This window comes from Oryx dammah, unplaced genomic scaffold, assembly GCF_014754425.2.
Source record: "Oryx dammah isolate SB20612 unplaced genomic scaffold, SCBI_Odam_1.1 HiC_scaffold_28, whole genome shotgun sequence".
NCBI classification, from domain to species: Eukaryota; Metazoa; Chordata; class Mammalia; order Artiodactyla; family Bovidae; genus Oryx; species Oryx dammah.
In genome coordinates, this window is record NW_024070212.1 from 25360068 (window position 1) to 25377692 (window position 17625).

Consider the following 17625-nt stretch of genomic DNA (forward strand, 5'->3'; position numbering starts at 1 on the left):
TCCTTTTTAAAGTTTGATATGATGTATTACATTAGTTGATTTTCCAGTACTGAATAAGTATACCTGGGATGAATCTCACTGGTTATAGTATATAAGTCTTTTTATACTTTTTGGATTTGATTTGCTAATATTTTCTTGGGAATTTTTGCACCTGTGTTCTTGAGAAATACTGGTCTGTAGTCTTCTTTTCTTATAATGCCGTTGTTGATTTTGGTATCACGGTAATGCTGGCCTGATATTAATAGAATGAGTTAGGAAGAGGTGTTCCCTTTGTTTCTGCCCAAAAAAGAGATTGTGGAGAATTGGTATAATTTCTTCCTTAAGCGTTGGGTACAATTCACCAGTGACCCCATCTGGGCCTGGTGCTTTCTGTTTTGAAAGGTTTTTAATTATTGATGTAATGTCTTTAATAGGTATAGTGAAAGTGAAAGTCGCTCAGTCATGTCTGACTCATTGCGACCCAATAGATTGCAGCCTGCCAGGCTCCTCTGTCCATAGAATTCTCCAGGCCAGAATACTGGAGTGGGTAGCCTTTCCCTTCTCCAGGGGATCTTCCCAACCCAAGGATCAAACCCAGGTCTCCCTCATTGCAGGTAAGGGTGCTGAGCCAGCTTTACCAGCTGAGCCACCGGGGAAGCCCATACTATTAAGCCTGTCCTTAATAGGTATAGACCTATTCAGATCATCTTTGCTTCTTATGTGAGTTTTGCAGATTGTTTATTTCAAGGAGTTGGTCTGTTTCATCTGGGTTATCAAATTTGTGGTCACAGAGTTGTTCATGCTACTGTTGCTAAGTCACTTCAGACGTGTCTGACTCTTTGCGACCCTGTGGACTGTAGCCCACCGGGCTCCGCTGTCCATGGCGTTCTCCAGGCAAGAATACTGGAGTGTATTGCCATGCCCTCCTCCAGGGGACCTTCCCAGTCCAGGGGCTGAACCTGTATCACTTATGTCTCCTACATCGGCAGGCAGGTTCTTTACCGCTAGCACCACCTGGGAAGCCCAGAGTTGTTCATAGTTTTCCTTTACTGTTCTTTTAATCTCTATGGGATCTTATAATTCCCTCTTTTTCATTTTGGATACTAATAACTTATATTCTCTTTTTTTGTTAACCTCGCTAGAGAGTTATTGATTTTATTGATCTTTTAAAAACACCAGCCTTTGGTTTCATTGACTTTCTCTATTGATTTTCTGTTTTTAATTTCATTGATTTCTGCCCTAATTCTTTTTTTTTTTTCCTGCTCTAATTCTTATTTACTCTGCTTACTTTGGATTAACTTTATTCTTCCTTTCCTAGTTTCCTAAGGTGGAAACTTACTGATTTAAAGTTTTTCTTCTTTTCTAATTTAATACTATAAATTTTCCTCTAAGCACTGGTTTCCCTGAATATCATAGCTTTTGATAAGTTGTATTTTAATTTTCATTTAGTTAAAAAATTTATTTCTCTTGAGATTTTTTTTGGTGTGTGTTATTTAGAAGTATGTTGTTTAATCTCTGCATATTTTGCTATTTTCCAGTTATCTGTTACTGATTTCTAGGTTAATTCCATTTTGGTTTGCCAACAGATATTATATTATTCTATTTTTTAAAATTTGTTAAGGGTGGACTTCCCTGGTGGTCCAGTGGTTAGGAATCTGCCTTACAATGCAGGGAACATGGATTCGATCCCTGGTTAGGGAACTAAGATCTCGCATGCCTCGGAACAACTAAGCCCTTGCACCGCAGCGAGAGAGCCTACATACTCCTGAGCCCAGGCACCGCACCTGCAGAGTCTGTGTGCTGCAGTGGAAGACCCCACGTGCCGCAGCTAGGACCCAGTGCAGCCAGATAAATAAACAAACAAATGAAAAGAAGTTATTACGAGTTTTTTGTTAAGGGGTGTTTTATGGCCCAGAATGTGGTCTATGTTGGTGAATGTTCTATGTGAGCATGAGAAGAATGTGTCTTCTGCTGTTGTTGGATGAAGTCTGTAGATGTCTGTTGTATCCAGCTGATTGAAGATATTGTTGAGTTCAGCTTTGTTCCTTACGGGTTTTCTGCTTGCTGATTCTGTCCATTTCTGAGAGAAGGGTGTTGAAGTCATCAGCTATGATAGTGGATTTGTCTATTTCTCCTTACAGTTGTCTCACTTTTTGCCTTATGTAGTTTGAGGCTTCGTTGTTACATGCGTACACAGTAAGAACTGTTATATCTTCTTGAAGAATTAACTCTTTTAATCACTATGTAATGTCCTTCTTCGTTGCTGATAATTTCCCTTACTTTGAAGTCTGTCTAAAATTACTATAGCCACTGCAGCTCTTTTGATTAGTATTAACATGGTATATTTTTCTCCACTCAGTGACTTTTCTTGTTTTTGTTTGCACTGGGCTTCATTGCTGAGTGCAGCCTTTAGCTAGTAGCAATGAGTGGGGCTTCTCATCACAGTGGCTTTTCCTGTTGCAGGGCACAGGCTTTAGGTACACATTTAGTAGCTGTGGTGCACAGGCTTAGCTGCCCTGAGGCCTGTGGACCAGGGACTGAACCTGTGTCCCCTGCATTGGCCGGCGGACTCTTATCCACTGAACCACCAGGAAGTCCCACCCATTTATTTTTAATCTTTGTGTCTTTATGTTTAAAGTGGTTTCTTGTGGGTAAAATATTGCAGGGTCGTGTTTTTAATCCACTCTGACAATCTCAGTCTTTTAATTGGTATATTTAGATTGTTAACCTTTAAAGCAATTATTGATATAGTTGAATTAATATCTACCATTTTCATTAATATTTTTTGTTGCCCTTGTTTTTTGTTCCTATTTTTGTTTCCCACTCTACTGTCTTTTGTGTCTGTCTCGTCCTTTTTATACAGTTATATATAATACTTGGGATTGTTTTAATTTAAAAAGTGATACTTGCTTATTGCAAAATAATTCAGAGAGTGCAGAAATGTCCAAAGAAAAAATATTACTTAAAAAAAAGGTGATCCTAGCCCGGAGGAACCTTCTGTTGTGGGCTGAGGAGAGATGAAAGGTGCAGTGGAGTTAGGGGATGCCTTGGCCAGGGTTGGGGACCTGGGTCTTTTTGAAGGTAGCAGTGTTTAGGAATGGCTTCCCAGGTGGTGCTAGTGGTAAAGAACCTGCCTAGCAATGCAGGGGACATAAGAGACGCAGGTTTGATCCCTGGGTTGGGAAGATCCCCTGGAGGAGGGCATGGCAACCCACTCTAGTATTCTTGCCTAGAGAATCTCATGGACAGAGGAGGCTGGTGGGCTACAGGCCATAGGGTTGCAAAGAGTTGAACATGACTGAAGTGACTTAGCACAGCACAGCTTTAGGAGAATGAGATCTGGATAGTAGGGGGTCAGTGCCCAGAGAAGGAAATGGGGAAGGTGGCGGGTATGGAAGGGGAATTAGACCGCTGAGAAGAAAAAGTTCATTTCTATTTCTATGCTAAGGCCCACTTCCTAAGAACAGCATTATTTTCAGGGTTCAAAGGCCCTTTGTGTGGTGGGAGGGAAGTTAAGGAGATATTTAATAAGCAGGTGCAGCTGAATGTGTGTGGTGAAAGTACAGTCTGCTATCTGTTTGTTTATTTGTCAGGACTGTTTATAACCAGCTTCCGACAGGAGACAAGTTGTTTTGACCCTGGTGCCCTGGCTCATTCAGGCCACTTAGCACTGTTTACCTTTCTGGGGGATGATGTGTGTGCTCCCCTGATGTAGTGCTTCTGTAAGGTCTAACTAGAACGCATGCTGGGTGGACTCAGCATTGTGTCACCGCAGCCAGTATCTGATGGGCCTCAGCTGCTTTCTGTTGCCCATTCACTGGAGGAGAATAAAACTTTCTTGACTCAGATCGGTGAAGGCAGGAGTTCAAAGCTATTGAGAGCCTTAAATCAGGATCTGGTCTTTCATTTGAGCCCCTGGCTGACACTCTATCAATAGAGACATCTTGACACTGCTCCGTGTTGAGTTTTTAAAAGAAAAAAAACACCTAATGCCCAGGTTTCTGCACACCAGATCAGTTACTTGGGGTGGGGTCCAGGCCCTGTTATTTTTTAAAGCTCTCTGGGTGATTCCAGTGCAGGTCTAAGGTTAAGTCCTACCTTAAAGAAAGATGCTGGCTTGTCCTGACCTGCGTCCAGTCCTCTTTGTAGCAGGTGGGGACTGGTTGTGGCTATTTTGTCATAGAACACTAAAATGCAGGGAAACCTAAAGGTTATGAATGTAGTTACATTGTTTTCAAAGTTCTCCATTTCCGAGGACTTCAAACACTTGGCTCAAGTGTCACTATGTATATATAGCGCTTACTCGCTCAGTCACGCCCGACTCTTTGCAACCCCATGGAGCCCGCCAGGCTCCTTTCTGTCCATGGGGATTCTCCAGGCCAGAATACTGGAGTGGGTTGCCATGCCCTCCTCCTGGGGATCTTCCCAACCAGGTCTCAAACCCAGGTCTCCTGCATTACAGGTGGATTCTTTACCATCTGAGTCACCAGGGAAGCCTATATATATAGTTTGTTTGTTTTTTTACATTGTCAGAGAAAGAGTACACATAGTAAAAACGCAACACACTACATTTTAACATACTGAAGATAACTAACGAGCTGTTTGTCAACGATCTTGAATACAGTCGCAAATGCTGTCAACCAGAATATGTCAAGTGAATCCACATACCACTTTGATTTGATTTGCCACACTCCTACCCCCTTTTTCACTTTACTTGCTTCTGTTGCTTAAGCCAAGATGGGATTCCATGTAAGATTTTGTTTGGGAGAAAAGATTCTGCATAAATAAAAGTTTATAAGCCACAGGCCTTTCCTTGTAAGGTCTGTTTTAGATTAGATCAGTTTGCTTTAAGGCCCAAGCATCCCCCAGGCTGGGCTTAGAGCTGCTTCCCACTAGGATTTGAGCCATCCCAGCTGTTCCCCAGCTGGATCCACTTCAGATACGTTTACACTGGGGCAGCCGTGATTACCTTTCAGAGGGGGAGTGGGGGAAATTTTCATGAAAATGGGAATGGGCTGCAGCTGTGGGTGGAAGTGGGTGGCCTAGAGATGGAGTCATTGTCAAGAGGCCATTGGCCTGACCTTGAGGGATCACTGGCCAAAATCCTGTTCCCTGTGGATCCAGAGCCATAGAATGTTCCAGCCAGAGCTCTTCCTTTGTTGTTCTTCAGTTGCTATGTCCTGTCTGACTCTTTGCAGCCCCATGGACTGCAGCATACTGGGCTTCCCTGTCCATCACCAACTCCCGGAGCTTGCTCAAACTCATGTCCATTGAGTTGGTGATGCCATTCAACTATCTGATCCTCTGTCATCCCCTTCTTCTCCTGCTTTCAATCTTTTCCAGTATCAGGGTCTTTTCTGATAAGTTGGCTTTTCGCATCAAGTGGCCATAGTATTGGAGTTTCAGCTTCAGCATCAGTCCTTCCAATGAAAATTCAGGGTTGATTTCCTTCAGGATAGACTGGTTTGATCAAGCAGCTCTTCTTTAAGGACTAATTATGGGCCAGGCCCTATGCTAGGGGCGCTAAAGATCTTGTCTTATTCAGTCTTTTTGATAACTCTGTGAGGCACACATGATTATCCCCATTTTATGGATGAGGAAACAGGCTTCAAGAGGTTAAGTCACTTATCCAAGGTCACAGGTAATAAGTGACAAAGCTAGTCACACATGCTAGTCTCCAAAGCCTTCCTAGAAATCATCTTATGGATGAAGAGATCAAGGTCCAGAAAGGAAAAGCCGCTTGTCCAAGACGGCACCACCAGCTCCAGTTCCCAGCAGAGCTGCAACTAACCCTTACCTGCCACAGGGTCATGTCCCCTGCCGCCTTCTCAGTGGCTCAGGCAGAGTCAGTTGTGCTGGCGTGGAATGAGAAAGCAAACTCACTATCTCTCTTGTCCCCAAGTCTGCAAGGGGAGACCATGTTAAGAGCATAGAGAAGGCAGGCAGAGGCCACTTGGAGAAGCAGATCTCAGCCAGGACGCGGGGCAGCTGTTGGTGAACCAGAGCCCAGTTTCCAGGGCAGCCTGGAAACTTCTTTGACTTGGGGTGGCACTGACAGTTGCCCCTATCGGTGGTGTGTGGGCATCTGGGCAGCAGGGTTCTGCATCAGCCCTTCCCATTCCTGTTCATATGAACAGCAGCCTTTAGGAGCTTAGCTCTACTTCCATGAGTGGAGGCAAGAGGGTGTAAGGAATGTGTCCATGGTGGCCTGGGAGTAGCTACCTTTGCAAATAAGGGTGCGGAACCAAAGAAAGGACCCAGGACTCCCTCCTTCCAGCTCTCCAATCAAGAAAGGAACATTTAATTTCAGCCAGATTGCACGGTGGTTGCTTTTGTTCTCCTCTGAATTTGTGCCAAGGATGCAACTTTCCGTGCTCATTTTATTAAAAACTTTATAAAGAGCACTAATAAGTAGATATAAAACTGCCGCCTAAATGACAGAGAGACTAAATGAAATTCCCAAGGGTCAGCCATTGAATAAATAACAGGACCATGTCCTTGCACGATCACATTCTCATATATGCAAATTAGGTACAGTGCCTTACCACGGAATGTTTTAATTAATATTTATAAATCACAGAGCGCCTCAGAAAGGGCCGCTAAGTTATTTATATTATTATCATGTCACTTGAATAACAAACCCTTTGTAGATTGCTGCCTGCTTTGCATTTTAGTCTGAGAAGTGAGAGGGCCTGTTGTGTGTGTCTCCCCCCCAGGTGGCGTGTCAGCGCAGCGGCAAGTGAGCATCCAGGAAGGACCCTTATACCGCACGGAGGGCTCCCACATCACTATCTGGTGCAATGTGAGTGGCTTCCAGGGGCCCTCTGAGCAGAATTTCCAGTGGTCCATTTACATGCCCAAGGCCCCGGAACGCGAGATCCAGATCATCAGCACCATGGACGACACCTTCTCCTATGCCATCTACACGCAACGTGTCCGCAGCAGGCAGATCTACGTGGAGAGGGTCCAGGGGAACTTGGCCTTATTACACATCATCGATCTCCAGACCCGGGATGCCGGGGTGTACGAGTGCCACACGCCCAGCACCGACGAGCGGTATTTCGGGAGTTACAGCGCCAAGACGACCGTCGTGGGTAAGAAGATAACTGTGTTCACGTGGCTGGTGTTCTGCCTGAGTATCGTAGTGAGTTTGAGCTGTTAAAATAAATGATCATAGACTGGACTGGGTGCTTAAACAATAAGTAGTTTTTTCTCACTGTTCTGGAGGCTGGAAGTCTGGATAATCAGGGTGCCAGTGTGGTCAGTTCTGAGGAGGGCCCTCATGGGGATTGCTGAGTACTAACTTTCTCTTGTCTCCTTACATGGCAGAAAGGGAACGAGAGAGCTGTCTGGGGTCCCTTTATAATGGCACTAATCCCTGAATCTTTTTCCCTGGCAGTCTATGCTTTCAATGCAGGGGATTCAGGTTAGATCCTTGGTTGGGGGAACTAAGGATCTAGTTGGGGAACTGCCACATGCCAGGCAGTGCGGCCAAAAAAATTGTTTTAAAGGAGCACTAATCCCATTTATGAGAACTTCATCCTCATGAGCTAATCACCTCCCAAAGGCCTCATTTCCAGATACCAACACAGTGGGGATTGGGTTTCAACACAGGAATTTGGGGGACAGGGGAGAGCACAAACATTCAGTCGATAACACTAAGTCACTTCTTTTATACTACAGTTTTATTTGACTCTTTAGGGCTTCCCAGGTGGCGCTAGTGGTAAAGAATCCGCCTACCAATGCAGGAGACGCAAGAGACGTAGGTTCAGTCCCTGGGTTGGGAAGATTCCCAGGAGTAGGAAATGGCAACACACTCCAGTACTTGTGCCTGGAAAATTCTATTGGCAGAGGAGCCTGGCAGGCTGCAGTCCGCAGGGCTGCAAAGGGTCCGATACCACTGAGCAACTGAGCACATAACATAGCATTTGACTTTAAAAGAAGAATCCAAAGCTCCCCAAATATTTTAGAGGTCACCAGGTAGCATAGGTGAAGCGAGTTTTGTGTGTTCACTTGTAAATAGAAGGTTGAAGCTGCAACTTGAAGAAGATCTAATGCAGATGTTAAGAACTTAAAGAGGAGGTTAACGGACACTCTCTAACTGATGAAAGGGGATATAAAAATATAAGGCAAGGACATTTGTGGTTGATAAGCTGAAGAACTGATGAGGAAGATGAAGCATGTGTCATCTGCAGGAAGAGGCCAAACCTCCAGGAAATGATAGGCCTTTAGGTGGCGCCTCTGAGCCACCGGGGGTGCTGCTGTGTCAGGAAGCAAGTGTGGCTGCAGGACTCTGCTCAGACCTGGAGTAGGTCTGTGTGTCCTTTGGTGTCAGAGTAAGGAACTGTGCGCCAGCTCTTTGTGCACCAGTCTCCGTTTACCCCTGTGCTCCCCAGCTGATGGAGGGAGCTGGAAGAGGGAGGGAGGCGGGAGGGAGATTTCCATGTGGTTGGCTCTGGGCCACAGTGTTTCCCAGTGTGAAGGGTCAGAAATATCAAGGCCATTCTGTTTTTCTGTCCAAGTCATAACTTCCAGGCTTAATTAAGATAATAGAAACTGGAAATCAAAATTTCCACCCTTCAAATCAGAGAAGAGGATGGTGTTTAGTCTCCAGAGTAAAATGCTGACCAGGTGATCACAGAGGTAATCTTATCGCTTTCCTGACTCATCCCCATTTCACGGCTTCCTTCCAGCCCACGGACACATGTTGATACATGAGTTATATGAAAGTTAAACCTTTACTAAAAAATCGAGGACCCTGCTGTTTCTCTCTACCACAACCTTTTCTTTTTTAAAGAAAAAGAAGAAATAGCTTTTCTAGAGCACTTCATTGCTGATGTGAGTTGGGGGAACATGGGTGTGGAGTGGCTAGAAAGGAGAAAATGAGCAAGTTGTATAGAAAATGTGACGCCCCAACTTCCAGGAACTCCTTTTGTTTGAAGATGAGTCAGTAGCCAAGTTAAAGTTTCTGAAAGCAATTTCACCTTGAACAACAAAGTCTTATTTCACCTGACATAAAATTTCTTTGACATGTTATTTTCAGTGAGTTCATTTATTGTGTAAAATGAAATGCAAGTCTACAAACATTATTTTATCAATTTTTTAATTGAAGTGTAGCTAATTTACAATATTTCAGGTGTACAGCAGAGTGATTCACTTACACACACACCCATAAATATATATGTACTTTTTCAAATTGCTTTCTTTTATAGGTTATTATAAGATATTGAATATAGTTCCCTGTGCTATACAGTAAGCCCTTGTTGTTTTCTATTTTATATATATAGTGTGTCTTTGTTAATCCCAAATTCTCAATTTATCCCTCTGCTCCCAACCCACTTTTTATCCAAGTGTTATTGAAATACCAGACAGGAAGTGTAAGTGCCAAACAGTTGCAGTCCAAACCCAGGCAGAAGTCTCGTTCTGTTTCTGTGCTGCCCAGGGTCCTCCGTGGCCCCACAGAACTGTGGAAGCCTGGGTGGGTTGGCACTCAGCCCCTCCACTGTAAGATCTGTGGCCTACTGACCATGCTTGGGGCGGTTCCTGTGTTGCAGTGATCCCAGACACCCTGCAGGCCACCTCTGTGCCCCAGACTTTGCACAAAGTGGAGCAGGACCGCCTGGAGCTCACATGTGACACATCCATGGAGACGCTGCAGCACAGCCACGTGTCAGTGGCCTGGCTCCGGCAGCGGGGCAGCGAGAAGCCGGTGGAGGTCATCGCCCTGAGCCGGAACTTTGTGCTGCAGTCCAGCAGCGACTATGCGCAGAGGCAGAGCCTGGGGGAAGTGCGCCTGGACAAGCTGGGGGGCACCACCTTCCGCCTCACCATCTTCCACCTGCAGCCCTTCGACCAGGGCGAGTTCTACTGCGAGGCCACTGAGTGGATCCAGGACCCGGACGGCTCGTGGTACCCCATGACCCGAAAGCGTTCTGAGGGGACCGTGGTCAACGTCCAGCCCACCGGTGAGTCTGTCTGGCGGGAGGTGGTGCAGACTCCTTTGATGACTCTGCAAGTACTCTGGGTCCCTAGGGGCCAGGTATCCCCAAGCCCTGACCCTCTCTTACTGTGCTCTCCCAGCCCCTGAGTCCAGCTGGGCTTCAGATTAGAGCTGACAGCTGTTGGTGGCTGCTTCAGCTGGGCTGGGGGCAGGCTACTGTGGGCACTCAGTCCACTGATTTTGGTTGGAGGGTATGGTTGTGCTGGCATGGAGATGCAGGAAGTGCCCAAGGGTCCTTGCATTGACGCTCACCTCTAATGAGGGGCTGCCATTGTTCTAACAATCAGAGGTGTGGTTTCTGGGGGATGAGCTGGAGTGCCTGAAGTACAAGCTGCGGGGGGGACTTCTCTTCAGGACTTGTCTCTTGACTCTCCTGCCCCATTTGCTCCAGTTAAATGGTGGTAGTCTTTGTCTCTGCATAGCTCTCTTGCCACTTGTTCTGTCATTCTGAGGCTGTGCTTCTGACTTACCTAATAGCACAGATGCCCAGGCTTGGGCAGTACAAATTCCTGAGTCAGGCTTCCAGGTTGGGACCTGGGAAGGTGAGTTTTCAGTACACTTCCAGTGTAGACAGTCTACGCTTTGTCAAGCACAGCTCTAGAGCCAACAGGGCAGAAGCGATTCTCTGGCTGCCTGATGGATGTTAGAACTTGACAAGGAGGGTTAGGCTCCTGGACTGGGAGCACTTTATCTGTTCTGTAGGATCCAGAGTATTTAGCAGCTTCTGAAACTTCTGGTACTAAGAAATCCACAGAAGGCGCTTTATTTCATATTTATCCCGTCCCTTCCTGGCTGGTTTTAAGAGCAGCTTCAAAACTCTGGGCCACATTTTGAGTCTTAATGCTTTTAAATTAGGTTGCATCAGTTAATCTTCTTTATTTTAATCTTGCCAATTTGGAATCAGGATTTTTTTTTTGAATTTGCTCAGCAAATGTATCCAGACTAAGCAAAGGGAAAACTAGGTGAAAAAAACAAAAAGTCGATGACTTTACTCCGTGTCCCAGTGATGTTCTGGTTCAGTGGTTGTAGCCCCAGTGTTGCCCTTCTCTTACTTCATTTCAGTCACATTTAGTAAGTCTCTGCAGCATTGCAGGTGTGGTGATAGGCCTCGGGGACTCAGAGATGAAGAACACTTGGTCCCTGCCTTAGGGAACTGCAGATATGAAAGCCAGGGGCTGAGTGGAGGGCAGCGAGTGTGATGATGGTGTGGTGGATGGGGTGCCCTGGGGACACAGTGAATATAATTCTTCTGACAACAGTGTTTTCCCGGATGGGGTCATTAAAGCAGAGTCAGGAAAACCAACACATTTGGTGACTTTGAGTTGAGGCTTGAAGCTTGAGCAGGCATCAGGAGGAGAAGCATAAAGGTACAGAATTATTTGTAATGTTTGGCAAGCACAGAGAAATCAAGGGTAGGCAGATGCTGAGTTCCAGATGTGAGTGGTGAGAGATAAGAGATAGGAGATAGGAAAGACGGCCTGAAGCCCCATCTGTTGTAATGCGAGCTTGGCTTTGACTCTCTGGTCCAAGCATCTCTCAAGCTGTTCTCCTTTGACTTGTAGGAGCCCCATAGAGGTGCCTGAGCAGTCGCTTTGTGGGTGGACGTGTCCTGTGTGTGTGTGTGTGTGTTGGTGTGCGTGGGTAGACACCATGGTGGGAGGTGCTGAAGGAAGGCATGTGAGGCCTACAGTGTCCCCTCCTTGCCTCAACCAAATGTTTTCTATATTGGGCAATAAAAGACTTTGTATGTGGAAAGGAAGACCCCTCCTCTCCTCTGTCTAAGCAAAGTCTGAAAACCACTGCTGTAGACACTTGGAGGAGGGACTAGAGATTTGTAAACACATCAGTGGCACAATCAGACTGGGTTTGAGAAAGGAAAAACCATGGAGGCCACCTAGGGTTGACCTGACAGGTTGGATCTGAAGTCAGGAGACCAGGGAGGGAAGGGCTGATGAGGCCACAGCTGGGTCAGTGGCACTGACCTGGGAAGGGAGCGGTGGGTGCCAGGGGCAAGCAGAATGGAGAGTACTAGGGAAGGAGGAACCCAGCTATTGGGAGCCCTGAGGCTGGGGCTCAGGGTGATGCCTTGAACTGTGATAAGGAGGGATGAGGTAATGTGCCGAGTCAGACCTGAAGGCCTCTGCTTCCCCGTGGTGGCAGCACTGGTTAGCTTTTCTTTTGTTCTTGGAGGCCATCCTGCAAGCAGACTCTCATGGAGATGCTCTGTGTGTGAAGCAGCCAGCATGTCATCAGACATGGAGCTCAGTTTGAGGTTGAACTTGGGACTGGACTGATGAGGCCCCAGGAGAAGCCTGTGGCATGAAATTGGGAAAGGACCCAGGAGAACTGTGGCAGTGAGAGGTGGTCAAGGAAGCAAGTCCCAGTGACAGAGAAACAGAATGGTCAGGCCAGTTGGCAAGAAGCAGGAAGGAAAGTGGTATGGACACAAAGTAGGAGAGCTGGTCCAGAGGCTAGAACCGAAGCCTTCGGCTGTGATGGGTTGGGGGGCGAGGGTGTCACTGGAGACATTTGCTCAGTCAGTGAAGTGTGGGAGAAGGTCAGAAGCAAAATTTCAGTGAGCTGAGGAGGGAGAGGGGATTGGAAAAAGCATAAATCAGAGGTTTAATTGATTAGGGAAGAGCAAGGGCAAATTGCTGGGCAGAAAGAAGAAATCTCATCTTAACCTGGCAATGTGAAGGCTTCACCATGTCAGGAGGGGGAATTCCCATGAGATCAAAAGACTCTAAGGAAGACTGCCACTGCTGCAACCAGCCTCACTCTGAGGAACTGGGAAGTCTGAGGTCTGGGGGACCTGTTTGTAAGTCTTTGGTGGCATTTATTTGGAAGGGGTGATTTTTGTTGTTGTTTAAATCACTGACGTTGAGTTATAAGTTACTGCAATGTGGTTGACCAGAAAGCTAGTGTCTGGCAGCTGACATGGGTTCAGTCCCATGTGGGTGGGTGTGTCTAGACAGAGGCTGGCAGAGTGAAACCCACATCTCTCAGGTTGGTCTTTTGGGAGGGGAAGCGGAGGCAACAGGTGTCATTTTGGAAGTGAGACCCTAGAGTCACTGGGTCTAGTTAACTTTGTCAGCAAGTTTGGGTAATAAAAGGAAGAGGCTGATTCACTGTAGAAGATAGGTATTTGGGGCAAGACACTGGCTCCGGTGGGAAGGGAGGAGATGAAGAGCCTGAGGAATGGGTGGGTACAAAACGAGAAGGGTGATGTGGAAGCAGGTGCTCTTGTGATTCCTGTGTTTTTAGGGAAATGGGATTCTCATCTGCTTGAATAGTGCGTGGGATAGGGGATAAGAACAAGGCAAGGTGGGATTTCCCTGGTAGTCCAGTGGTTAAGACTGTGCTTCCAACACAGGGGGCGAGGGTTTGATCCCTGGTCATGGTAACTAACAGAGAAGGCGATGGCACCCCACTCCAGTACTCTTGCCTGGAGAATCCCATGGACGGAGGAACCTGGTGGGCTGCAGTCCATGGGGTCGCTACGAGTCAGACACGACTGAGCGACTTCCCTTTCACTTTTCACTTTCATGCATTGGAGAAGGAAATGGCACCCCACTCCAGTGTTCTTGCCTGGAGAATCCCAGGGACGGGGGAGCCTGGTGGGCTGCCGTCTATGGGGTCGCACAGAGTCGGACACGACTGAAGTGACTTAGCAGCAGCAGCAGCAGCAGCAGCGTGGTAACTAAGATCCCATGTGCGACACAGGGTGGCCAAAAAAAAGAATGCGGCAAAGGCCCTAATAATAGAGGTAAAGACTTGGGAATGCCAGTGTAAGGAAGACAGTTGAGATTGGAGCTTATGATTCTACAAGGAATTCAAACATCCCTGTGATGTGATTCTCCCTTCCGTGTTCTCTTTAGAGGAACAGAGCTGGAACTGGGAAGAGAAGGACTTGGGCAGTGGTTGAAGCTACAGCCTCCCCTACCCAAGGCTCTGTGACTCTGTTTCCAGAAGCTTCTCCAGCCCTTCACTCCTTTGTCCCCTGCCACCAGTGCCCATGAGACACGATAATTGTCTCATGGCATTGACAGACACACCATTCCATGGTGTGCGGGACAGTTAGTGGCAGTGAGCCCTTCTTTGATCATTGCCCTGCCCCCTCCCCTCATTCCTGATTAAGCTTCTGGTTCTGTGAAGGGTGCTTGGGTTCATTGACTATTTTAGAGGTCATGTGGCTGTCAGCGGAAGTAGGTACTTGCCCCCTCCATCTTTCTAGAGATTTGATTCAATGGATGATGGACTAGTGAAAAGACATTAGTTATCACTTTTCCTATGCAATTTTGTTAGGGATTTTTATTTCCAGTATTCACATGAGGGTGGGAGACATTTTTCTCTCTCTATAAATAGACTGAGAAAAATAGACATTTTTTTTTCTCTCTCCAGATAGATAAATAGACTGAGAGAAAGAATATTTATTAAGATTGGGGTCAGCACCTGGGCCACTGGGTAATTTTGTCTCACAAGTCTAGCAGGGTAATGTCTATAATATCTACTGAAAATATTTGTACTCCTGATGCTTTGATGGAGTTCTGGGCATATAGATCAAGGTTGGACCTTTGTAGTCTGCCGTGCAAGTGAAATTAGGAGTGATATTGCTTGCTGATCTCTGGGAGTGAAATCTAAGGCATTATAAGATGCAGACAGAGCTTCGTCATCTTGTTTTGGATTAACAAGACCTTTAAACTTTCTGGGTCTGGCTACCTTTGAGTTTCCTCTGAGATATTTGAGAGTTTTCTCTTAAGACAGGTGTGGCAGTGCCTTCCCAGTAGTCAGCTTGTTGAGAGGGTGGCGACGGTGGGAATTTGCTGATGCAGCTTGGAGCGCTGGGGCCGTTGGTCACCCAGAAGGCATCCACTTTGTTATTTGTTTTCTCAGACAAAGAGTTCACCGTTCGGCTGGAGACGGAGAAGCGGCTGTACACGGTGGGAGAGCCGATGGAGTTCAGATGCATCCTGGAGGCACAGAACATTCCTGACCGTTACTTCGCTGTCTCCTGGGCCTTCAACAGCTCACTCATCGCCAGCATGGGGCCCAATGCCGTGCCAGTCCTCAACAGTGAATTCGCCCATCGGGAGGCCAGGGGCGAGCTCCAAGTGGTCAAGGAGAGTGACAGTGTCTTCGTGCTGAAGATCTACCACCTCCGCCAGGAGGACAGCGGCAAATACAACTGTCGTGTGACGGAGAGGGAGAAAACAGTAACCGGGGAATTCATCGACAAGGAGAGCAAGCGTCCCAAGAACACACCCATCATTGTCCTCCCCATCAGTAAGTATAGGGAGGGACCGCTTCCTTTCCCTCCTCCCACTGGCCTGGTCCTAGAGCTAGCGTCATCTCAGGGGAGTCTGGGGAGAAGACAAGAGCTGTGGGGAGGGCAGGGCAGGTTCCAGCAGCTGGCAGAGAAAACCTCCCTCCTTTCTCCAGCTCACCTGCCCACACTTAGCACCCTGCCCCCTCCCCCCTCTAGTAGGCAGAGCATCAGGTGTGTGTTTGCAGGCTGGTGAGGGGCCTGGCAGATCCGAATGCTAGCAGCTCTGTAAAAATGCCAACAGTGCCAGCTCAGCTTGGAGACCAACCAGGACTCCCAGCACAGCTGTTCACTCCCATGTGGGAATTAAATCCCGGAAGAAATGGGTGGGTGCCTGTCTTGAAACCTCACTTAAGAGGGTTGGTCTTTTATGGGAGGATTTTAAATCCTGAAGAGCATTATTAGGAAAGATTTGCTTTCTGGGTTTGAGGGTGTAGGGATTGGCATTTCCCTAATTGTCTCTTCCCTTCTGGAAGTGGGTTTTTAAAAGTCAGTGGATGGGACCTCTCACATCATCCTGGAGCATAGGCTTTTAAAGCTTAGATCATTTCCAGGGTTGCTTAGGTGGGCTCCCTGCCTGCTTGTAGCTGGCATTGTCTGGGTGGGTATCGGTCAGGACTGGGGGATTAGAGGACTGCCTGTGTTTGCTTATCTTGGGTTTAATCATTCATAGTATCAGCATGTCCTTATTAATATCTCATTTCTCTCATAGTTTCATTTTTAGTAAAAAGAGAAACCTTAGAATGCTCTGATTTTAAACAAGATGGTGAAGTTTTTAAACTAACCTTTAACCTTTTTCTCCACTGCTCAAACTGTTCTTTCTCTTAGGCCTGTAATGATTCCCTTTACATTTTTATTTACACTTTGACATTTTTAATACAGTTTAAAGTGTGAAGAAAAAAAACAGACAACAGGGGTCTTGCCGCTCTTTTTTTTTCTTTCCTCACCAACAGGATGGCTTTCTTTTGTGCTTTTTTTTTTTTTAACTGCTCTCTGACACACATCTCATTGTCTTGAAATTCTTTTCTTTCTTATTGCCCCTGCAATGCTTAGCATGGTGCTTTGCATAGGGTAGATGCTTGCTGAATATTTGTAGAATGGAATTTGTTGAATTGGATGCCCCTTCTTTACTATTTTCCTGTCGGTCTGTGCTTGCCTTAACCACGGACTCTCTACTTTTAAATCTGCTTGCCCTAACCACGGACTCTCTACTTTTAAATCTGCAACTAATTCCTCATTGTTCTCTAAGGATCCAGTGAAGGACAGCCACACTGCGTCCTTCCTCTGTTTTTTGTACTAAGCGATTTCCCCTATCCCCCTTCCAAGAACTTGTTTGATGATCTGTGGCCTGCTATATTGCTTTTCCAGCAGATAACTGGGTAGTTAGAGTTCCCCAGCACCACCAGATCCTGCCCCAAGGCCACGTGGGTAAGTCTACCAAAGAACACAGTGGATCACATCGGTAATGGTGATAGTAAAGACTTGGATTTTAATGGCGCTTTATCTCCCAAGAGCCCAAACTGCTTCTGCGCATCTCATCTCCTCCTCCACTCCCAGCCCTCCAATCCAGTAGTAGTCTGTCCATCCTCTGAACAAAGAGACCAGGGCACCATACAGGGAAGTGGCTAAGCCGGTTCCGTTTAGTGGTCAAGCTTGCATCGCGTTAGAAATACCTGCTTCTAACTCCAGATCGACTGCTCTGCGCTTAGCCTGTGCTCCACCATCAGTCTCCTGATTTGGAATTTCACTGTGACCATGCACTTAGATTCTCATTAGTTCTGTCCTGGTTTTCATTTAATCCAGAGAGTTTTAAATTGCTGGCTGCCATTTTCTCAAGCCTGGAAACACTTGTAAATAGTCTTAATGGGCAGTTAGCTTTGTGTCTGTATTTGCTTTTGCCTGGGCTGCAGAATGTTTTTTTTTTTTCCTTGTAGTTTCACATCTAACTGCTTGGTTTTTTCAGGCTTGCTCAAATAGCAGATTCTCAAACAGCAGCCCTCGTAACAAATGAGCCAGGGCTTATAGAAGAGCCCATTAGGGTGATAGTAGGGGGTGGGAGTGATGCCCTGTAAGTCATTCTTCTGCTTAAGGCAAGAGGAGACTTTTTTTTCCCATTGATGCCAAAGTTGCCCTTCTTTAATTTCTCGCTTTGAATTGATAGCACTGGAAGTGAGTCATTAATGAGTCTTTAATCTAAAGAGGAATATTGTTACTATTAACAATGATGAAAAATAATTATCCGATCTGATACACTCAGTGTCATGACCTTTAGAAGTAGGACTATTAGTACTTCCATTTTGCACATGAGAAATGAAAGCTTGTG

At 46.4% G+C, this 17625-nt stretch overlaps 1 protein-coding gene across 3 annotated transcripts in view; it reads left to right on the forward strand.

Moving 5' to 3' along the window:
- Nucleotides 1-17625, forward strand: part of IGSF3 (immunoglobulin superfamily member 3) — a 132051-nt gene that overhangs the window by 59293 nt on the left and 55133 nt on the right. For 2 of the 3 annotated variants that reach the window (XM_040230952.1, XM_040230950.1), the window contains exons 3-6: nucleotides 6696-7073; nucleotides 9534-9944; nucleotides 14873-15262; nucleotides 16671-16730. In XM_040230952.1, coding sequence (XP_040086886.1) covers nucleotides 6696-7073; nucleotides 9534-9944; nucleotides 14873-15262; nucleotides 16671-16730 — 1239 coding nt within the window. The remainder of the gene's footprint in view (nucleotides 1-6695; nucleotides 7074-9533; nucleotides 9945-14872; nucleotides 15263-16670; nucleotides 16731-17625) is intronic. The other variant, XM_040230953.1, reaches the window with a different exon arrangement.